Genomic DNA, 21,413 nt, shown 5'->3' with positions numbered 1-21,413 from the left:
ATTTGGTGTGGGGTTGGATGAGGTACTTATTGATAGTCACTGTATAGTAGTAGATGGCAGTCAGTACACCAAGGCACCAGCTTGGAAACTAAGTAATGTACTGCCGTTGAAGGGGGTCAGCGACAAAAGGTATTTTGGCCACTTAAAAAGGTCCACACACAAAGGTCTCACATGCCTCCCAGGCCTTCCATAGGTTTGTGAAAGCCTCCAAATGTTTTTAGATCAAAGACATTTTCTGTTTCTATCAGTCGAGATTCAACACATTAATTACTGACTGCTTATTCTCCCAAGCATTTCACATTTTGGCTCTCTGGGACTCTTTGGGGCACGACTCTGAAATTCTAAACCTAGATGTTAATTTTGCATGTCTGCACGTGTGTGCTCAAGGGAGTGTATTGCCAGCCCACCGGGCAGTGCTGGTGGCACGCTGTGACGTCATGGCAGCCATGTTCAGCGGGAAGTACGCAGAGGCCCGGAGCCGAGTGGTCCCCATTCACGGCGTCTCCTCGGACACCTTCCTGTCTTTCCTGGAGTACCTCTATACTGACTCCTGCTGTCCTGGTGAGTTTACTGCACACAACACTGAGATGTTTACTCAAGTATACCACTGTGACCACTACTGTATACTTTAAGAATAATGAGTAAATGGCACTTAAAACTGCAGACACATCCCCAGTGGGAGGCCTAAATATAGTAAGAAAATGGCCCTCCCGTCCACTTTATCTTGTGGACTAATTAAACCCTGTAGCAGAGTTTGTGTGGTGCTGAGATTGATTGCACAGGGAAACCCTCAGTCAGTGTGTTATTCATTCACCCGCCTATAACTTCTCCCTCAGGCTGTTGCTGTAAATAAAAATAGAGTTTGCTGAGTTTAATAATGGATAATAACTCTAAATAGATGGTTGGTTGATTTGTGACGGAGATGAAAGTCGCTGCAGATGCCACAGATCATCTGACCAACAACGTGACAAAAGGACAATGGACCTTTGATGTAATTTTAATGCACTGCAGAAATGAGCGCCATTACCAAATCAGAAAACACTTCAGAGAGGTATGGTAGTGTTTTCTTTTCGGCCCCAAAACAAAGGCGCAGATGACAAGTGCCATCAACCATCTGCGTGACTGCAACATGCTGCCAGTGTCAGTCTCGGGAGGCGCGCGGAGAACAGCACCAAGCTTAATATTAAATTAGATTTAGTGATGACAAAATCAACCGGTGGCATAACTGCTTCATCTGCTTTTAATGGTGCCAGCTCAGGGCCCCAAACGTGTTGTTGTTGTTTTCTTCTGTCACTCTCTGTCATATTGTGAGCCGCAGTTTCGAAGTAATTAGTGCTCATAATTCTCTCTGGTGATGGCAGTGAGCTACAGTGCAGTACTGTTAAAGTGTTTTCACCACCTTTCATGTTACATTAAGCAGTATTTGTATTTCAACACTGAATCAAGTGACTCCCTGTATGTGAAAGCACTGATGCCACTGAAAATCAACACTGAGCAGGGGCCTGTACTACAAAGCCAGGCTTTCTGTGCATAAGCTGGATCGACAAAACCTAAAACCGCAGTCAGAGATAATGGATTTCATGACGGCGGTTATCAGTTTGCTTTGTTACCCCAGACTTTCTTCTTCAAGCTTTGTAAATTTATTTTACTTATATTATGAACATTGAAGGGCAGACAATCAGCAAATGTACATAAAATGGATATTGTAGAGAAATTCAATACATAAAAAGCAATGCAATATATAAAGTGCTCATGTCATTTGAATAACATATACAGAGTAAGCAGAATAAATTGAATATGAAAAATAAAACATCTAATTAAATATTATATATTATATATATTTTATTCAGTGGCTACACTAAATAATCCTTAAAAACATGACACTGTAAATTCACTTTTTTATTTGTCATGAGGGACAAAGTATACATATACAGATACAATTAAACCAAAAATATATTAGAGTTTTGGAGGGCTTTATAGAACTTTGATTTTTGTATATGAAATTTTAACTTCAGGCTCTGTGCATGATCACACTGAAGGGGACATTTAGTGCATCATTTGACTCTTCTTCCTGGGATGTGTGTCGATCCAGTACTCAGTATCAGTTTAAGGTCGATACTCGCCAAATTCACTGGATTAGATGTCGTGAAAAATGACAGAACAATCTGATATGACCAATTAGCCTCAAATATCACATAAATGCTTAGAATCAACCGAATACTGATTAAATTTATTATAGTTCTGGATGGTGCCCATCAAATGGCCAGTCAAAAATGCTGCTAAAAGTTCTGTTTGAAAAAGTTTAAATAAAAAGAAGCAGCAGCATTGATAACAGTCAGCTGTGTATTTCTTTGTTCATGGGAACACAGTATTTGTTCCACAGTTTGGTATGATGTTTTTAGATGGTTAGGTCAAGCAAAGTGCATCTATTCAAATGTCTTATTAAAACCTCCGTTGTGTAAACGGGGGAATAAGAGTGTACTGCATTTGCATTGGTACTGGCAGATACTCAAGGTTATGGTCTCAATGAGCATCAGACATGAAAAAGCGGTTTCAAGCCATCCATATCTTCTGACACAGGAAATGGACTAACCACATGCCACCTACCTTAGTCAAGAGGAACAGGTTGTTTTAATGGAGCGCTATGAGGAATTTGAAAACTATATGAGGACAAAAAGCAATGCTGCTGCAAATAAGGCAAAAGAGGAATGGTGACAGAAAATTACTAAACTCACTGTGCTCTGAATATCTGCCGTCTGTTTTTCACTTTAGTTTTTGCCCAAATCAAAGTGAATTTTTTTTTAATTTGAATATTATCTGTGATGAATTCCAATAGACTAATAAATGTTCTAATTGGTGTTCTGAGCTGCAATAACAACAGTGCAAAACAGATTTGGCAGCAAATCAGAATCGAGATTAAAGACAATATTCAAAATGTCTGTAGCTGCTTCATCATTATTTTAGTATGTGGAAGATATGCTGTGTAAAATTTAAAGTGTTAATGTGATCTGAAGCAAATGGGAAAGATGATTTTCTGCATCACCAACTGAATGCATGTAGGTTCCCCCGGGAATGAGACGCATACAATTTGTGAATGCATCATGTTCTCACAGGAACCTACATACTACATATAGGCTGTGCTGCTGTGCAGCAGTGTTGCATATGTTACCTATTCCCTCTGCTGAGAATCTGTATTGCCCCCAGAGAATATCGTCAAGAAAAGAATTAGTGAAAGAGTGGAGCTTTTTATAGCCGATTTAATTCAAAACTCTGACCATCATCTCTTCTGGACCGGGTTAGGTATTCACCATCAGTTACTATGGTGATCTAGCCTGTTTATAAGAGAGCCACCTTCATGACATTAAAAACTCTGGATTTAGACTCAACATTACCTCACTCGCTCATTAATCTCGCTTTGCACTAGACCCCTCTGCTTTGTTTGTTTTCAGACAGACAAACTGAATCATGCTGGATCAGTCAAACCTGTAGGTTGTTCTCAGTGCACAGGCTTACAGCTTGATTACATGCTACCTTTTCTAGCAGCAAAACAGCTTAGAGTCAAGTTAAATAACTGGTGAACACAGTCAAACATTTCGAGAGTGAGTGGACCAAATAATGCCAGTGAACGCTGGTTTTACCATTTAACAGGTTGCCAGAAGCACTCAATTGTCATGTTTCTCTGTCTGCTTCACGTGTAAGTGGGCCACTACTTGCTAACAGGTTAGCCAAAACATCTGGGTAAACTGATATCTTATCAAGGCTTCTTCTCATGTTTATTTTTGAGTTTTTCTGCCCCCTACTGGTAAAAGTTTATTCAGTACAGCTTTGAATGACAAGTTTATGCTGTTGTATCTAAAGGGGCTTGGTTAGTGGTGTGTGTATGTGTATTTTCAAGATGTCCATGCTGACGTTACAAGTAACCGTAGTCCCTCTTAAATCAAAGCTTTCAACCACAGATTATTATAGACTCAGAGAAAAACAATATGTTATGTTTCTTAATTAATAGATAAGGCTATATAACATACTATTACAGACTTAATTACACCATTGACTGTCATCTTCCTTTCCAGTATTGTTATATAACGAAGCCGCTGAATAGACATTATAAAGACTCGGAATAATCCGTTCTGAATAACCAGCAACTGAGAGCTGACAATCCCCTTATTTTGTGGCATGAGATGTTTTGATGAAAAAATCATGAAAAACTTCAACAAGCAGCCCTTGAGATCCAGCTTAGGTACAAGGAGGGTAAGCAGGCTGCTTCCAGAGATACAGCTTCAGGTTGAGTCATGGGAACAGGAAATTAATACCATGAAAGAGCTCCAGAGGCTGCAGCGGCTGCACCGTTATGTAAGAGCTCAGCACTCAAGGTCAAAGCAAGGTAACTCCACCAGTAGTGACAAAAACAAGGGGCGTGAAATCAAAGGAGAAATATTTCATTCAGATAAATAATGTATACTGTATATACTGTTCTATATAATAACAGAACAAATGATCAGTGCTCATTAACGTGCTCTGTCGTGCAGCTGAACAGAACAGACCGTCTGTATGGCTGCAGCTCAGCCTGTCAGAGACACATGCAGAGAATCAGTGTTCACAGGAGGAAGGGAAGGATGTTGAGGGTGCTGCTGTTTGACTGACATAAACGAGGGGAGTCATTTGATTTGACATTTTGACATTACATAATAGGACAGACATTACTTGCTTGACGTTTGTTGCACGTCTTGTGTATGTAAGGATGTAATTTGACAGCTTGGAAAGAGCAACAGGAAGTTATTTATATTCAATGTGATTTGACCACTGAGTGAGCTTGATTCAAAGCACACAGCTGAGATTTAGTCCATGTGATACAGAAGATTATTATGGGCAGGCATAAAGGAAAAAATGAGAGGAGGAAGGTTTTGTTAAGATTTGCATTTGAAGAGTAAGGTCAAAATGTTGGGAATAAAGTAGAGCTGGCTCATCGTAAATCAAGTAATCATTTCATTCCTATGTATCTGTTTATTTGTTAGGGTGCTCATTAGCTGTGCCCCAAAGTAAAGCTACCCTTCCTGTAAAAACATACATGTATTTAAAACATACATCTAAAAGAAAAACATATGGTATATTAAACATCACAGTTCACACAAATCAACGCGTGTAAAAATCATCACACATCTGTTGCTTGTCTGGTGGCATATGGATACGACTCTAAGCTGTATTTTAACTGACTGTCCTGATGTAATAGAGTTTTTCATGGTAGAATCTAGTTGAAAATAGTAATGATATAATATATATATAATAATAGTTACCATTTTGAGAATAAAGTCAAAATCCTATTTCAACTTTTTTCTCAAAAAAAAAACAAAAAACGTTCTCCGACGATTTATTTTTTCTTATGTCTAGCAATAATATAGAAAGTTTGACTTTGTTCCCAAAATACAAAGTAAAAAGTCTTCTACCTCTTTGACATCCAACAAACTGATGAAAATATGGCGTATTGCAGACTGTGCTGAGTACAGTGTGACTTAAATATATGACATTAAGATAGAATAAATACATGATGTTTGTATTCTTGGTATATGATAAGGATTGCAAGCCATTCTTGTGTTTTAAGGCTTGATTTGCTATAAAAGCTCTTCGTAATCAATATAGAATAAATGTGCAATTAGGAAATAGTTGTTCTGGCAAATGTGTGCACATCAAGCAGACATAAAACTGTATTTGGAGTTGTGTTTTTGGCTGATAAATACAAGGTCAACATTCACTCTTTCTCGTCCTCTGTTTTGGTCTCCGCCAACTCCTGAGGGAAACATGTGGCTCTTTAGCTGCTAAATGTTTCACTGTTTGCCAGCTAGCTACGAGATGTGTCTGTCTGCTGTTTGGTGCTGGGCAGGTCGTGTCAAGTGGGTGCATTGCTTGCTGATGCTGGAAACGCAGTTGATGAGAGCAGTTAGAAGAAAACTGTACATTTGTGGGCCTTACAACCAAAACAGTGAGCTGAGATACACTAAATTGTTTCATAATGGGGATTTCGCAAAGGAATTGTGGAGTGGGTAATACACATGGTTATTTTATCTTTTGTTAAGATAAAAGTATTCAGCAATGCAGTGTTAACTTCTCTTTTTTTGTCTTTCTAAACTGTATTGTTTTCTGTAGGATATGACTTCTTTGCACTGAGGGCCCAGTGTTCAATCATATCCATGCTCTTTGCTCTGTGTATGCTGTGCAAATAAACCAACTTGAAGTTTACTGTCAAACATATTAAATTTATTGTTACAGTAGCTTAAACTGATGGGAATGATGACTTTGGAATTTGTTCAGCATTTTCTAAATTTTGTGTGAAATAGACCCACAAATTGCTTTTATTATCATTACTATATACTTGTTTTAAGTTTCATGGAGCGTTCCTGGTGTGGCTCTATTCCAATTTAATTTTTGGACCAATAATCATAAAAACTCTTTCTTTACTTTAGGGAGTGTTCTTCTTCTGGAGACCTGCATTCTTAAAACGTGTCCAGCTTTTGTGGAATACATTGTAATATATACGATGTAATAACAATGCATGTGTTATATTTAATGCATACACATACCTAGTGTATCAGACAGTGCTGTGTGTGTGTTTGTGTGTCCAGCCAGTGTGCTGCAGGCCATGGCTGTGCTGGTCTGTGCCGAGATGTACCAGGTGAAGCGTCTGCAGCATCTGTGCGAAGTGTGTGTGTGCGCTTACCTTCAGAGCATGCCCAGCAGAGAGCTGTCATCAACAGGTATCAGCGTGATTCGACTACTCCGCCGAGCAAAGGTCAGTGCAATTTTCAGTGTATGAGGGTAAGAAAGGGCAAGAGTGATGAGTGGAGAGCAGGAGGTGGCTTGTTGTGTAAACCAATTAGAGTACTCTTATGGCATTTTCTTCACCCGCAAATATGCAAAAGCTTTGTACAGAGGAAATTTGTCCCAATTTTTTCTGTGCCAAGCCTAATCTTTTAACTTGCAGTAGCCCTGAGCCTCCATCTGCAACAGATACTCACAGTTATCTGTTGAAAAGCATTAATTCTCATGAGAATCCTTGTTATTTGTCTTAATATGTCTGTGTTTAAATTGATTCTTAGTGCCACAATGCAGAGCAGCTGTACATTTGGCTCCTCCACTTTATCGCCAACAACTACCTGATCTTCAGCCACAAACCTGACTTCCTGGAGCTCTCAGGTCAGTGTGTGAATCTTGAAAAATATAATTGTCTGACAAAGTCAAATAAACCCTGTGATGGTTATGCAAACTGAAATTGCTGCACAGAGAGATAGCAAAGTTAAACTGCTGATTTCGACATTTTAGACAGCTTGAGACTTCGTTTTAAAAATAATTATGTGCCTCCAGGCATTTGAGGATCTGTTGTTTTTCCACACTGTGCATGTAGGTTAGGCTCGCTCTGTCTCACAAGTGCTGTGAATGGTGAGCTGGTTCTAGTTTTTTTGTCAAATGGACCACAAGTTTGTAAAATACATGAGGTTTAATCAGAGTGTTCACCAAGTCAAAATGAAGCACCATGTAGTCACTTTAAAGGGATAGTTTGGACTATATGAAATGGGGTTGAATGAGGTGCTTATCAACAGTGTATTACCTACAGTAGATGGTGGGAAGCAAGACTCCAGTTTGGAAAAGCAGAGAGGAGCACCAAAACATGTTACGCAATGTACTGCTGTGGACAGGATCGGCAGGAAAACAATTTAAACCACCATAAAAAAAATCTAAATCAGTTCAAGTGTAGGCTATATCTAGAATATTTTTTACCACTTAGCCTTGCTGTCAGACAGCCTTTTCTATCATGAAACGGTTGTTATATAAGCCAGATATCGCTCTGTCCAAACCAACCAAACTCCTTTAGCAAAAGCAGTAATTTTACCTGCAGAACATGAGAGTTGCTCATCTCATTCAATTATTTTGTTTGTGTTATTGTGTGACTTTGGTGAATCTGAACTAACTTTTTACAATACTTAAGCTACACAATGACACACAACACATTAACCAAGGTAAAATTAATGTTTTTGTCATAGTCTGGTGGCTTTGGACAAAGTGACAGCATCACCAAATTTGCGACTTTGTCACCATATTTAGTGATCTTTCAAACCCTTTAAGCAACTTTAGTTCTGGAAAGCAACTAGAAACACATTTAGGGAGAAAAAGGGAAGGGAATCCTTGGCCTGCGAAAGAGTGATCATTTAACCCAAAATATGTTCTCCCAGGAGTTTTGCAAATCAAGGGCTCCCTCCTAAACATGATCCAGAAAGACAGTCCTCGATGTCGTGAGTTTCTGTGGTTATGTTGACACTCTCACTCTGAAACTCTCTCTGCATTCAAAGTGTCAGTGAGCTTCTCTTCACTTTCACTCTTTTACTCCAGATTAGGATTCTATGGCTTGGAAAAATGTGAATTGTTTGATCATGTAAATATTTAAATAGTTTGTTTGAGCTCTCTATGGATTAGTGTGGTTCTATGTGGGGCCATAGGAGTGCCATAAAAATGAATCTCTAAAAGAAAATAAATGTGTATATATAGTTAGTTTTATCAAGTAAATATTTAAATTTTGATCTTGAGTGTATTTTCACAGTTCGTTCCACCTTCTCCCTCTGTAAATTTAAAAAAAAAATCTCTTTATCTACCCAACCCAAGCTTTATAGAAATATTTACGTGATGACTGCATCAGTATGCAAATTAGTGTCTGCCATCATTTGGCAACTTTTAGGGCCAGTGCCAGTAGCTAATTTCAATGGAAAGTGGTTTGCAACACTGGAGAGAGATATTTGGCCTACATCTCAGTTTCCCATTGGAAAAGGCTGTAGATAATAACACTGACGATGGATAAATGACTCACAGAACCCTACTTCCAAAAATCCAATCCAATGTCTCTTTAAGAATGGTCTTAAACACCTATGAAAACCTCTGTATTGTTTATATGATCATATAACAAATGGCAGTATTTATGTATTAGACTGTCATGCTTCCTTATAGTATGATGAATACTATAAGTTTATGCTTGAGTCATATAATAACTTTGATTACTTCTCAGTTATTATAGTCATATGCATTTAATGGGCCACATAAGCACAGTTAAAGACAGGCTAATTACAAAGATTAAATGCAACATTGCTCTGGTTAGTAGCAGAAGCATGTTTTATTATCATCATCATTCATACACACAAAAATCCATTAAGGTCATTGGACGGGTACTGAAGGGCACCAAGGAAGTCAAAGGCCAAAAAAAAAACAACAGACAGCACATGATCGATCACTGATCGTTGATCTTCTGTTTCTTGTCGGTGTAAACAAAATCTTATCAGATATTTCAGGCTTGTCGGCCGTGTTCATGGCCGCAATCCAATGAGTTACTACCGTTTGTGTCTGTGTGAGTACGTGCCAAGTACACTCAATCTTGCTGCAGTGGTTTTATCAGCAAAACATCCCAACTGTTGTGTTTGCAGTAGATTACAGCTATGATGTGTTTATGTTTGTGTTTTACAGAGGAGGAACGTGAGCAGGTGGAGAGGCTACGCTGGCCGTCCAGAGGCTATCTGCAGGAGCTCAGCGAGTACCAGCAGCGGCGACGCAAACTACGTAAGTCCCGCTGCATAGTCATGTGACCCCCACCTGGACGGCAAAAGCCTGTGGAAAACGGAGGGGAGAGTAGAGGAGAGAGACCAGGGAGGAAATAATGACAAAGAGTGAGACATGTCATCAACACTTGGAGAAAGACAGAAGAAACAGTTTTCTTTTTCTGGATGAAGGGCTCATTCTGAAGGACACTGTTGCAGGGAAAAACGTCATAAGACTCCTTAACCAACTGGACGTCGTTGAGCAGTGACATACACCGCTGTGACACACCTCTCTTCCCCCAGAGAAATGACTGTGCGTCCTTTGCATAATGACATTTCCATCATGGGCAATACAGAATGACTGATCCTTAAAACTCAATATGAATTTTGAATGACTCGCTGGCCACCGGCCAAAGGCTCCGTGAAAGATTATATTTCTACTGGCGGATGCAAAATGGTGGATTTCCAGGATGAACTGTGACATAAAATGGCTCCATTAAGAGTGCCGATATAACAAAATGACCACACATCTGTTGAAACACTGACCCAGGATTATGTGCAGACTGTTTTAAACTACAGTTAACGGGTAACGTGACTTCAGGTTGAAAAAGCAGGCAGGAAACTGAAGTGCTTAAGTGTTTTCTTCTCTCCTCGACAACTGGGGATGTCTTTGTATCTTCTGTACGCTGGACACAGGACTGCTCCGCCTCAAATTAAACCTTGACCCACAATGTGTCTATGTCCTGTTGGATCTAAAAATTGTGAATGTGTACACATGCAGCATTTCTCAAAGCTGCTACAAGCAACTCTGGAGGTAGATACTCGATTGTTGAGTCTCATTCCCAGATCATCAAATACCAACGCTTTAGATTGGTGGCTCGACCCGAACCACCGACCCAAAGTGTCAGTACTGGGACTGAGAATCAACATTCAACTATATTTCTCCAGAGTTGTTTGTAGCTTTAGGCTGAAAAAACTCTTTGACCTCTGAGACTTTGTTCAGACTGCAGGAAAATCACATCTATTTCTCAAATCAGATCTTTAAGACAGACAGTCCACAGTTGTTTGCAAGTCATCAGATCACATTTGTGTCCCCAGACTGTTGTGACGACATATGCGTCAGTAACTACATACACTAGTGACGTGACTTTCTAACTCTGAAAGCAGGAGAAATGGAGATCCATCATCTCGCCCACTAAACACACAGACAACACCAGGTACACTCTGATGCAGGAGGCTGATTAGTAATGCAGTGACGGGCTCTGAGTTAATCCAAATCCACATGTACGTAGAAATCATCCCCTCACCCCCAACACAAACGTATTGTTTTCTCTGATATAGAGACCCGCACCCACCCATTACCATTTAAATGATGTTGAGCAGTGCAAGCTTTTCTGGTGATTTGTTTATTGTGTGTTTTATAAATATTGAGTATTTTCTATTACAACTCACTTGGATGATTAGGGGCTGCCTTTAGTGCAGTTTTAAGCAGTAAAAATAAAAACTGTACAAGACAGAAGAATTTCTTCAGACGAAAATGAACAGAAAGACACTTTGAAAACTGATTTGAGCAGCCAGATTGAGATGCATCTGTAGAAATCAGATTGGAATCACTTTTCAAGCTACCTTCAATTCGATTTGCAAAAATCACATTTCGTGTCTTTTTTTGCTGTACAGCCTTTCTGAAACGAATGTGATACAGTCTGGATATGCCAAAAAATGGATTTGGCCTTGCAGTCTGAACAAATCCTCACTTCTTTGTGGCTAGATCTGTATTTCAACCGAGCAGTGACCTACATTAACACCAAGAGCGCAGAGAGTGGTAATGCCGCCGGTAGCACAGTCATGCTCATTTTCATCTGTCGTCTGACAGAAACTCAGTTTAACAAATGAGCAGGACCAATTTAATTACAAATCTTTTATTAGATTCTTTCAGATCTTCGATGCAACATCAGTGAGTGTCCCAGAGCCAGACTGATGTTATTACCATGTGAGATGGAATACATTTTGGCCGTAGTCTGTGTTAAATGAGGCCGCCTTACTTTCATTCAGAAAGTAAATCGTCAAATTAAACTACATATAGCCTGTATCAAAATCAAGTGCTCTGTACACCAAACCCAGAATAATAATCTATGTATTTTTGCATTTCATCCAAAGCCTTTGAGCTGGACTTTTACACCATTTTCTTTGCAGGTTAGTATGAAATAATGTTGAAACTATTCTTTATCTGTTTGCAATAACAAATAATAATGGTCTGTCTGTCTGTGTCTGTCACACAAAAGGGCAAAAGCCTTTTGTAGCATTTACATGTGCAGAAGCAGTATTAAAATTTAGGAAAAACAACCATATCATGAACATAAGTTGGTACACTAAAAACCACAATGCCTCTGGGTGATACACAATATTTATTTTATCCTATTTTTTAATTTGAGAGGTTGTTTTTAATCATAATGAGATTATGATTTATTGGTGCTGCAATTATTTTTGTAAACTATTGTATGTGGACATGATTATGACATTATGATTTTTTTTTGTTTTTTACATTTGGAGTAGAGACGACTAGGTCACACTATTTTACAGTCTACTGTTTCACTGGTATTTAATTAAATGATGCATGATTAATTACAGGAAGAAAGCGAATTAATTAAGCTGATAAACCTTCAAAATGAAGCAAACAAGTGACATGTGCACCCATTTTTTATTCATTGATCAGCATCAGTCATTAATAGTCAATAATACACAGTGTGCAGGTGTATTTGTATCCAGTTTGTGCAGTATTTAAACAGAGGTGTAGCAGCAGGCTGCATCTGTAGTACAAGAAAGCTACCACTGTGAGATTTTAACAGCATATAGTTGATATCAGTTGGTATATTCAGCCTGCTGCTGCACCACAACAGTCAAAATGTGTGTCTCTTAAGAAATCCTCGGATAAATCCCAATCTATTCTCCAAAAGAAAATATGTAAATATCAGGTGAAAAACTGGACTGTAAAACAAAAGTGTGCTCCAGTGCTCAGTGTGAGGAGACATGGCTCCACTGGGCTAGACTTGTACAGACTGTAGATAACATGACGTCTGACTTTAAATAAAGACATGTTTTAGAATGAACATCACACTCTGAGTGTCTGCACTCTGCTGTGTTTAGATATTATTGCACAGGTGTTTATGTGCATTTTGACTGCATTCATTTTTGTCCCTAAAAATTGCTTCTCCCTACCCTTTCCTCTAAAAATGGACCTGTTTAATGGTCAGATTTTAAAAAACAAACAACGTCAAGTGTTTTAGTAAGGTGTTGGGCCAACACGAGGCTCTCTCAAACTCTATTGAAGGGATCAACATCATTCTTCTACAAGATGTTCCCTTATTTGGTTGTGTGATGAATGATGTTGGTGGACAACAGTGTTGGGCAACAACACTTTGCTCAGTAATATATTACTGTAATATTATTACTTTAACCAGTAACAAGTAGTGTAAGGGGGAGTGTGTGGAGAATATGTGGTGATAGAACTGAATTTTTTACAGGCCACACTCAGACAGGTAGACTTTGTTTCCACCACAGCTGACATCTGGACAGCGAACAACAAAATCTCTCTGGGTGTCAACAGCTGGATCAACAGTTCAACTTTGGAGTGGAACAAGGCACCACAAAGTACACTACAGAAGCAATATATTAAAATTTTATTAAATTATTAGTTTTGATAAGTAATATTCATTTTTAAAAGAGTAACAAGTGAAAGGTAACTTATTACACTTCCTGAGTAACTTGCCCAACAGTGGTGGACAATGTTGTCTCGTTCAAAGATCAGACTACAAGATATCTTTGTATGTGTGGAACAGAATGTGTATGCATCTCAAAACGTTTCAGTTCATGATGTTCCTATTGGTATGCAGCTTTCTAAGTCTGGCACGTCCTGTGACCTAAACTGTCAAAACTGCACCAGTCATTGTGTCATTGTGAAAATGACAAAGGTTAGTGTCAAACCGTTTGCTGACATTGTTCAAATGAAGACGTGTTTGTCTGTAGAAACACTTTAAACACATTTACAATGGCATCACCTGAATGTGTTGACAAGTGGAACAGAGTGTTTGTCTCTGTGGATAATACATGTGACTATACTCAGTCTGTGATATAGTATTTAAGCATATGGTCAAAGAGCTTGAGCTTAACATGCACAAGTTGTTCAGGAATTAACAGGTCAGTCTCTTACAATGGAGCCTTACTGATCTTTTTAATATTTTTTATGGCTTATTATTAGTAAAATTGAGGATATGCTTAAAAAAAAGGGGGGGGGGGGGGGGGGGTTGGCTGGCTGGAGTTGAACCCAGGGCTGCTGCTCTGTATGTGGGTCTCATACTCCACCAACTGGGCTACCAGGATGCCCCAAAATACTGACATTTGCTATTTATTTTTTCTTATTGACAACATGCCAGTGTTTAAGGGCCTTAGAGGCAAAATATGCAACATTTTCCTACAAAAACAAAAAAAAGACAATGTTCAGACTCAGAAACATTATCACTTTCCATTAACTTACCATTTACCATGAATTTTCTGTACTGTTACACCCCTACATCTTCAAACTGAACTGTAATGTACAGTGACTTTGCAAAAAGACTTCATGTTGGACACAGACCAATCACAGCTGGTTGTCCTTTAGGACAGGTGACGAGTAAGGAACCAGGAACCATCTTCACTCTTCCATCTCACAATGCCAACAATGAATGTTCAACTATGTAGCATGTAATCTTGTGTAGGTGCACAGTTGTGTTCAGATCTGGTGACTGTGAAGACCACATGATTAACATATTCTGACAGTCATCAAACCATTCAGTAACCTCTCTTGTGCCCTGTCAGAAGTGTCTGTGTTCATTATGTTTATTCACTCTGGTGTTCCCTTCAATTTGTCACTCATCTGTATGTTTCCATCAGGATGTGATGCAGCGTGGGCCTCGAGCAGATTATACTCCTGTCTTTACTGCAGAGCAATTACCTCCTCTCTCTCTGAGCACCACCTCAGGCATCGTATTTCCTTTCATTTATTTATTTCTACACTAATGAGAGCTTACTGTTACTAATTAATGCACTTAATGACTTGCTTTGGGTCTTCTGCAGGGCAACACCTACCTCGTCTTGCCTGTTATTACAAATGCTTCTCGATTTGACTCTTTTTTTCCTCCCCCTTTTCCTTTTGCAACTTGACACTCTGTCTTTCAATTTCTGTGAGTGTGTGCAGTGTCCTGAATGGTACCTGGGGATCTGGGGTGGGTCACTGCAGGGCTCCAATAGACTGCAGCATGCCCTCCAGTTTACCACTCTTATGTAGAGCCGCTACATCACTGCCACCTCCAACACACTCTTCACCAATGAACACCCGTGGGACCTACATTCAGATCAATACAAGAGAAACAGGCATACAACTGATAAATATGCAGTAATTGATTTTCAGAGTTATGCATAGGGTTGGCCATGAGAACGATAAATACCACAAGACAATATACATTTACATATCTCATTAACATCTCTGGGTGTATGAGGTCACTATGTGAACTGCTGCACATCAATAAATAGAACTTGATGATAGCCAGTAACTGTGTCTGATTATCACTCACTACTGCTACTATATTAAGGTATATTAGTACAGCAAAATCAAGTTACATGCAAACCCCAAATTCCAAAAAAGTTGGGACACTGTGTGAAAAGTGAATTAAAACACAATGCAATCATGTGCAAATCCTTCCTCACTAGTATTCAATTGAATACAGTACAAACACAAAACATTTAATAATCAAACTGACAAAACTTGATTATTTCTGGAAAAAATACACTCATTCTGAATTGAATGCCTGCCATATGTCTCAAAAAAGTTGGGACAGAGACAAAGAAAGAGACTGGGGAAGTTGTTGAATGCTCAAAAACACCTGTTTGGATCAGTCCACAGGTAAACAGGTAAATTGGTAACGAGTGATAATCTCATGATTGGGTATTAAAGGGGCATCGAATGGCTCAGTTGTTCACAAAGTACGGATGGGGCGAGGTTCACCACTGGAGAAATCTCTGCAAGTAAGGTGCAAGGCTGAAAACCAACACTGACTGCCCGTGACCTCTGACCCCTCAAGTGGCACTGTATTAAAAACCCACATGTATAAAGGATGCTACATGGGCTCGAGAAAACTTTTCTTGAGGCAACATTTCAGATTACTTTTGGATATCGATCGGGACCTCCGGCATAAAGAGGTGAAGGACCATCCAAATTGTTGCCAACACTAACTTCAAAAGCCAGCGTCCAGCATCATGGGTAATGTCACATCTGTGAAAGCCCCATTAATGCTGAAAGGTACATAAAGGTTTAGAGCTGCCACCCACATGGTGCAACAATATGGGTTGAAAAGGCTTGGCAGATCATTGCATTTTGCTTTTATTTACACTTTACAAAGCATCCCAACTTTTTGATATTAGGGTTTATATAACCATAGGTGGAAAGTCACTACGTACATTTACTCAAATACTGTCCTTAAGAACAAATGTGAGGTACTTGTACTTCGCCTGAGTAATGTCATTTTTGTGCCACTTTGTGCTTCTATTCCAGTACATTTCAGAGGGAAATATTGAACTTTTTATTCTACTGCAATTATTTCACTTTACAAACTAAGATTTTTGCAAACGAAACATATGAAGTGCTTATAAAATCTGATGCTTTACTGTAAATTAACTGTCCAAACCGCATATACACCGATCAGGCATAACATTATGACCACCTGCCTAATATTGTGTTGGTCCCTCTTTTGCTGCCAAATTAACCCTGACCCATCGAGACATGGACTCCACTAGACCCCTGAAGGTCTGCTGTGGTATCTGGTACCAAGATGTTAGCAGCAGATCCTTTAAGTCCTGTAAGTTGCGAGGTGGGGCCTCCATGGATCGGACTTGTTTGTTCATCACATCCCACACATGTTCAATTGGATTGAGATCTGGAGAATTTGGAGGCCAAGTCAACACCTCAAACTCGTTGTTGTGCTCCTCAAACCATTCTTGAACCATTTTTGCTTTATGTCACGGCGCATTATCCTGCTGAAAGAGACCACAGCCATCAGGGAATACCGTTTCCATGTAAGGGTGTACATGGTCTGCAACAATGTTTGGTAGGTGGTACGTGTCAAAGTAACATCTACATGGATGGCAGGACCCAAGGTTTCCCAGCAGAACATTGCCCAAAGCATCACACTGCCTCCACCAGCTTGAATTCTTCCCATAGTGCATCCTGGTGCCATGTGTTCCCTGGTAAGCGACACAGCCAGCCATCTATGTGATGTAAAAGAAAACATGATTCATCAGACCAGGCCACCTTCTTCCATTGCTCCACGGTCCAGTTCTGATGCTCACGTGCCCATTGTTGGTGCTTTCGGTGGTGCACAGGGATCAGCATGGTCACCCTGACTGGTCTGCAGCTATGCAGCCCCATACACAACAAACTGCCATGCACTGTGTATTCTGACACCTTTCTATCAGAACCAGCATTAACTTCTTCAGCAACAGTAGCTCGTCTGTTGGATCGGACCACACAGGTCAGCCACTCCTCACGTGTATCAATGAGCCTTGACCACCTATGACCCTGTCACCGGTTCACCACTGTTCCTCCTTTGGACCACTTTTGATAGATACTGACCACTGCAGACCAGGAACACCCCACAAGAGCTGCAGTTTTGGAGATGCTCTGACCCACTGGTCTAACCATCACAATTTGTCCCTTGTCAAACTCACTCAAATCCTTATACTTGCCCATTTTTCCTGCTTCTAACACATCAACTTTGAGGACAAAATGTTCACTTGCTGCCTAATATATCCCACCCATTAACAGGTGCCATGATGAAGAGATAATCGGTGTTATTCACTTCACCTGTCAGTGGTCATAATGTTATCCCTGATTGGGGTACGTATGCACCTGACACAATTAAAGGTGTTGTATGTGACATTCACTGATACTTGGAGGTGCAGTACATCACCAGCATCTCTGACCCAAACAAATGTGCGCTCATTATAGTTGGAGGAAAAAAGAAATCCACATCAGAACACACACTGCTACAGATCAAACTGTCAAACTAGGTAGTGCTGATCATATATGGATGAAGATTATGTTACTGCACTACCTATTTCACACCTAAAATATTTTCAGAAACATGTTTTAGTGTATTGTTTAGTTGTAATACCAGAAACTTACTCACCAGGCTGCCATACTGAAAACAGAGGCAGGGAGGACAGAGAGGGACTCATGCATTAAGATGTACGCAAGAGCAGACTGCATATCAAAATAAAATACAAAGCAGCTCAGATTACAGCAGACACAGAGGAAGTATGACTTCATTCTCTGGTCAGGACACCATTACTCCATTATGCTGTATCTTCACATAGCAATAGCAATAGTTGTTGTTCATCTAGTGAAGCTGAATGTCATACATTGCACCTTTAATCGATTAGTCAATTGACAGAAAAGTAACTGGCAACCACTTTGGTGATTTAGTCATTTTTCAAGCAAAAATGTCAAACATTTGCTGGTTCCAGCTTTTCAGATGCTGATTTTCCTTTAAATCTTTTTTTTTTTTTTTTTTTTAAATAATGATAATAATAATAATAATAATTTTGAGGTTTGGGCTATTGGTTGAAAAGACTTGCATGGAGGTATTACTTTGGGCTCTGAATAGTTTTAATATGACACCATTTATTATTATGCATTTAATTTTTTACAAACCAAACAATAAATCAATTAAAGGAAAAATATTCAGCAGCTTAAATTATATTAAAATAATCATTAGCAGCACTAGATTACAAAATAGTCAAAAATTAGCTCCACCACAACCAACTACAAACCAAATGTAAATGCTGCATTTACACTAATGCATGAGTAAGCCTAATAATAATCTCATGATATAATAGTATGATAATCACATCAGCATCGAGTTCAATATTTCAAGTACATTTAACTGATTATACTTACATACTTTTACTTAACCTCAGTGCAGTGTGTTTTTCCTGTGATATTAACACTTTTACCTGAGAGAGGATCTGAATATTTCCTCCACCACTGCATTTTTAGACATAATGTCCACTTCTCTTCATACATGCCCAAAGACATAAAAGCATAGTTTTAAACAATTTCATGATCTGGCATTTGTTTCATCAGTCATGTTACTGTCTTGAAAAGGGGCTGCTGGGTAAGTGAGGACAGTGGTGTGTTGTTATATGCACACGTCCTCATGGACACTCCCTGAATAGATTTCAGACGTTAGGATGAAATCCTTATTTACGGATTTCAAGGGAAGCGAATACATCAGAAAAATGGCTAACACTGCTACAATTTCTTTATTAAAAACCATCTCTCGTGTAATTTATCATCTGTGGTGTCACAAATATGATCTTAAAAAGACCCTCCTGGTAAACTGCACATGATTTACATGTGTATAATTTCATTATACATCCATTTTTGGTTTGTTTGTTTTCACACAGTTCACAGTGAATGACACAGCAGCATCGTGTTGTTTACCGTACGGGCTCCGGTCAGTTCCAGGAAATAGTCTTGCATGCCGTCCATGTCGCTGCGTCCACTGATATCAATGTACTCCAAATGTCCCGGCTTGAATTTGTATTTGGACAAAACGTCTTTGGCCATGACGCAGTACGAACATGTGGGCTTCATGAACAGCACCACTTTGTCTCCTTTAATTTTGGTCTGCACAAACTGCTGCGCCATTTTGACTCGGTCCGTGAAGTGGTCAGAAGATCACACAGCACAGTGGGTTCAAACGAGGAGAAGAAATATGAGCGCTCTGGATTTTGTCAATTATGTTAATCAGGATGACGTAAAGACAGCCCCACCCCCCTCTTAAAGAGATACTACATGTTTTCTGTGTTCAAATTAAAGGAACAGTTCAATCCATAATCAAAAATGCACACTGTTGTGAGCAGTTTCATGTAGGAACTACTTTCTCTCTCTTAGAAAGTTCCAGTAGATTCTAAAATAGTTCTTAGTAGAAATCAAGTCATGCTGTTGTTGTTTTTTTTATTTATTTATTTTTTTGTTTGTTTTCAGTGCTTTGAGCTCCACAAACTGAGTACCATTTAGTATCATTACTGTATATTGGACAAAAGACAGACATCTCTAAGGCTGAAATCTCCATAATTCTGACTCACAGCAAAACGATCTAGATCAATAAAAAGCACTACAGGCAAGGGTAAAACCTATGTTTTTGATTTTTGGGTGAACTATCCCCTTGATTTTGTTTGATCGAACATAAGCATGTGAGTACAATACAGGATGAAATAATCAAGGTGGCCTGGCCTCAGTTTGTTGTGCACTTAAAGGACCAGAGTGTAGGATTTAGTTGCATCTAGCGGTGAGCTTGTAGACTGCAAATACATCGTCTCAGGTCTGGACTATACTTCCACACACATGCATAGGCAGCTTCAGACACCACAGATGCCAGGTTTTTCTGTTTATATTACTTTCTGGAGTATGCTTTGAGGAGGTGTTCCACACATGTGCAATAGATCAGAATCTGTATGGCCATATGGACAAATCCGTGTGGTCACAAAAAATGGACATATCCAGACATCTGCACATAGATTCCCACAACTCTTACACTGGACCTTTAAGCAGAGCAAATTAAATCTTTCATTAATCATATGACCAAACCCAATTGACATGTAGTGAATCTGGGAAATTCATAGCCCCTGCTGTGGATTTGGATGCCGCTTTGCCTGATGAATCCTAAATACAGCCTTGGATTTAGGTTGTGACTGGAAAGTAAGGTTCCTTAAATTTTGTCTCAGCTCGAGCTGGTATTGGTGCCAGCTCAGGTACGTTAGCAGATAAATATTATCTTACTGTGGTTTACTCCATGACAATAAAATCTGTAACTCTGCCATCTACTGTAATTCCAACGCCATTCATCTTCCCTCTCACTGCTGCAGATGACAACTGCATCAAGTTGTTAAATGCAGCAATATATTCAATAGTGAGAGCAGCATGGTTACAACCAAATTCACATATTAAAAGTCAGCAACACGCTACAGTGACATTTTTAAACCAGTCTAGCCAGTATTTTTTTTTAGCTACAATAGTAAACTACATGGATCCTGGAGGCTGAGTGCAGCTCTGGGCAGGGACTGTTTTGGATCAAGGCATAGAGGAGACTCATCAAACTTCCTCCAGCTAAAAGAAAACATATCTGAATTTATTCTTTTTGGTCTTCAAAGGTCTAACCCAGTTTTACAAAAACATCTTGGCTCCGTGTCTGTAAGTGTTAAACCTGAGTTACAAAAGTAAGTACCAGGGTCCATCTCATTTTTACATAGGTTTTAATCGTCTGATTTTATTTGCCTCATTGCAGTCCTGAGTTTTACTTCTGGTTCAAACATGTAAAGCACTTCTTGGTTTTGATGGGAGTTTTTTTTCTTAAAAGAAGTTGATTATTCATTAGTACAATCATCTTTCCATGAAACATGGAAAAATATATCTGACTAGGCCCATTGATTTTTTTTATGTAGTATCTCTTATAAACCAGACTTTTTTTTTTGCATTTTGGGCAAAAGTTTCCAAGTGTTTGAACTGCAGGTACCAAGAATCATTTAGAACCAACACTTCAATGACTAATCAACATTTTACCCATGAATAAATTTAAAATGAAGTATAAGTGAGTGCACACTTGCCACCTGTGTAGTATTTGGCCCAGAAGGATCATAGAGTACTGATGGAGCCAAATCTGTTTAACAGTAATTCAGAATATGCAGATGTAGGCCACCCTGTGCTCAGAAAAATGTCTCCTTTACACTTAGATCTGCTATTCAGTCACAACAAAA

The 21,413-nt window shown here is 39.2% G+C and overlaps 2 protein-coding genes across 2 annotated transcripts in view; one reads left to right on the top strand and one right to left on the bottom strand.

Annotated features, from left to right (window-relative positions):
- Positions 1 to 9,614, top strand: part of rhobtb3 (Rho related BTB domain containing 3) — a 39,854-nt gene extending 30,240 nt beyond the window's left edge. Inside the window, exons 10-13 of the mRNA XM_084729703.1 lie at positions 388 to 561; positions 6,615 to 6,781; positions 7,089 to 7,185; positions 9,496 to 9,614. Of these exons, the coding sequence (XP_084585829.1) occupies positions 388 to 561; positions 6,615 to 6,781; positions 7,089 to 7,185; positions 9,496 to 9,614 (557 nt within the window). The remainder of the gene's footprint in view (positions 1 to 387; positions 562 to 6,614; positions 6,782 to 7,088; positions 7,186 to 9,495) is intronic.
- Positions 9,494 to 19,374, bottom strand: glrx (glutaredoxin (thioltransferase)). The gene is made up of 3 exons (XM_084729695.1): positions 19,099 to 19,374; positions 14,812 to 14,943; positions 9,494 to 9,636 (listed from the first exon to the last, which is right to left on the bottom strand). Exons 1-2 carry the CDS (start codon positions 19,303 to 19,305, stop codon positions 14,830 to 14,832), a joined length of 321 nt encoding a protein of 106 aa, XP_084585821.1. The 5' UTR covers positions 19,306 to 19,374; the 3' UTR covers positions 9,494 to 9,636; positions 14,812 to 14,829.
- Between the last annotated feature and the right edge of the window lie 2,039 nt (positions 19,375 to 21,413).

Source organism: Lutjanus erythropterus, chromosome 2 (genome assembly GCF_056507025.1).
Source record: "Lutjanus erythropterus isolate fLutEry1 chromosome 2, fLutEry1.hap2, whole genome shotgun sequence".
Taxonomy (NCBI): Eukaryota; Metazoa; Chordata; class Actinopteri; order Lutjaniformes; family Lutjanidae; genus Lutjanus; species Lutjanus erythropterus.
Note: the sequence above shows the minus strand (reverse complement) of the source record. Positions and strands in the feature narration are given on the sequence as shown.

Coding starts and splice junctions, on each gene's coding strand:
- glrx (XM_084729695.1), bottom strand. CDS start 19,305: ATGGCGCAGCAGTTTGTGCAGACCAAAATTAAAGGAGACAAAGTGGTG. Junction 14,944..19,098: donor AACTGACCGGAGCCCGTACG/GTAAACAACACG, acceptor ATCTGAATGTAG/GTCCCACGGGTGTTCATTGG.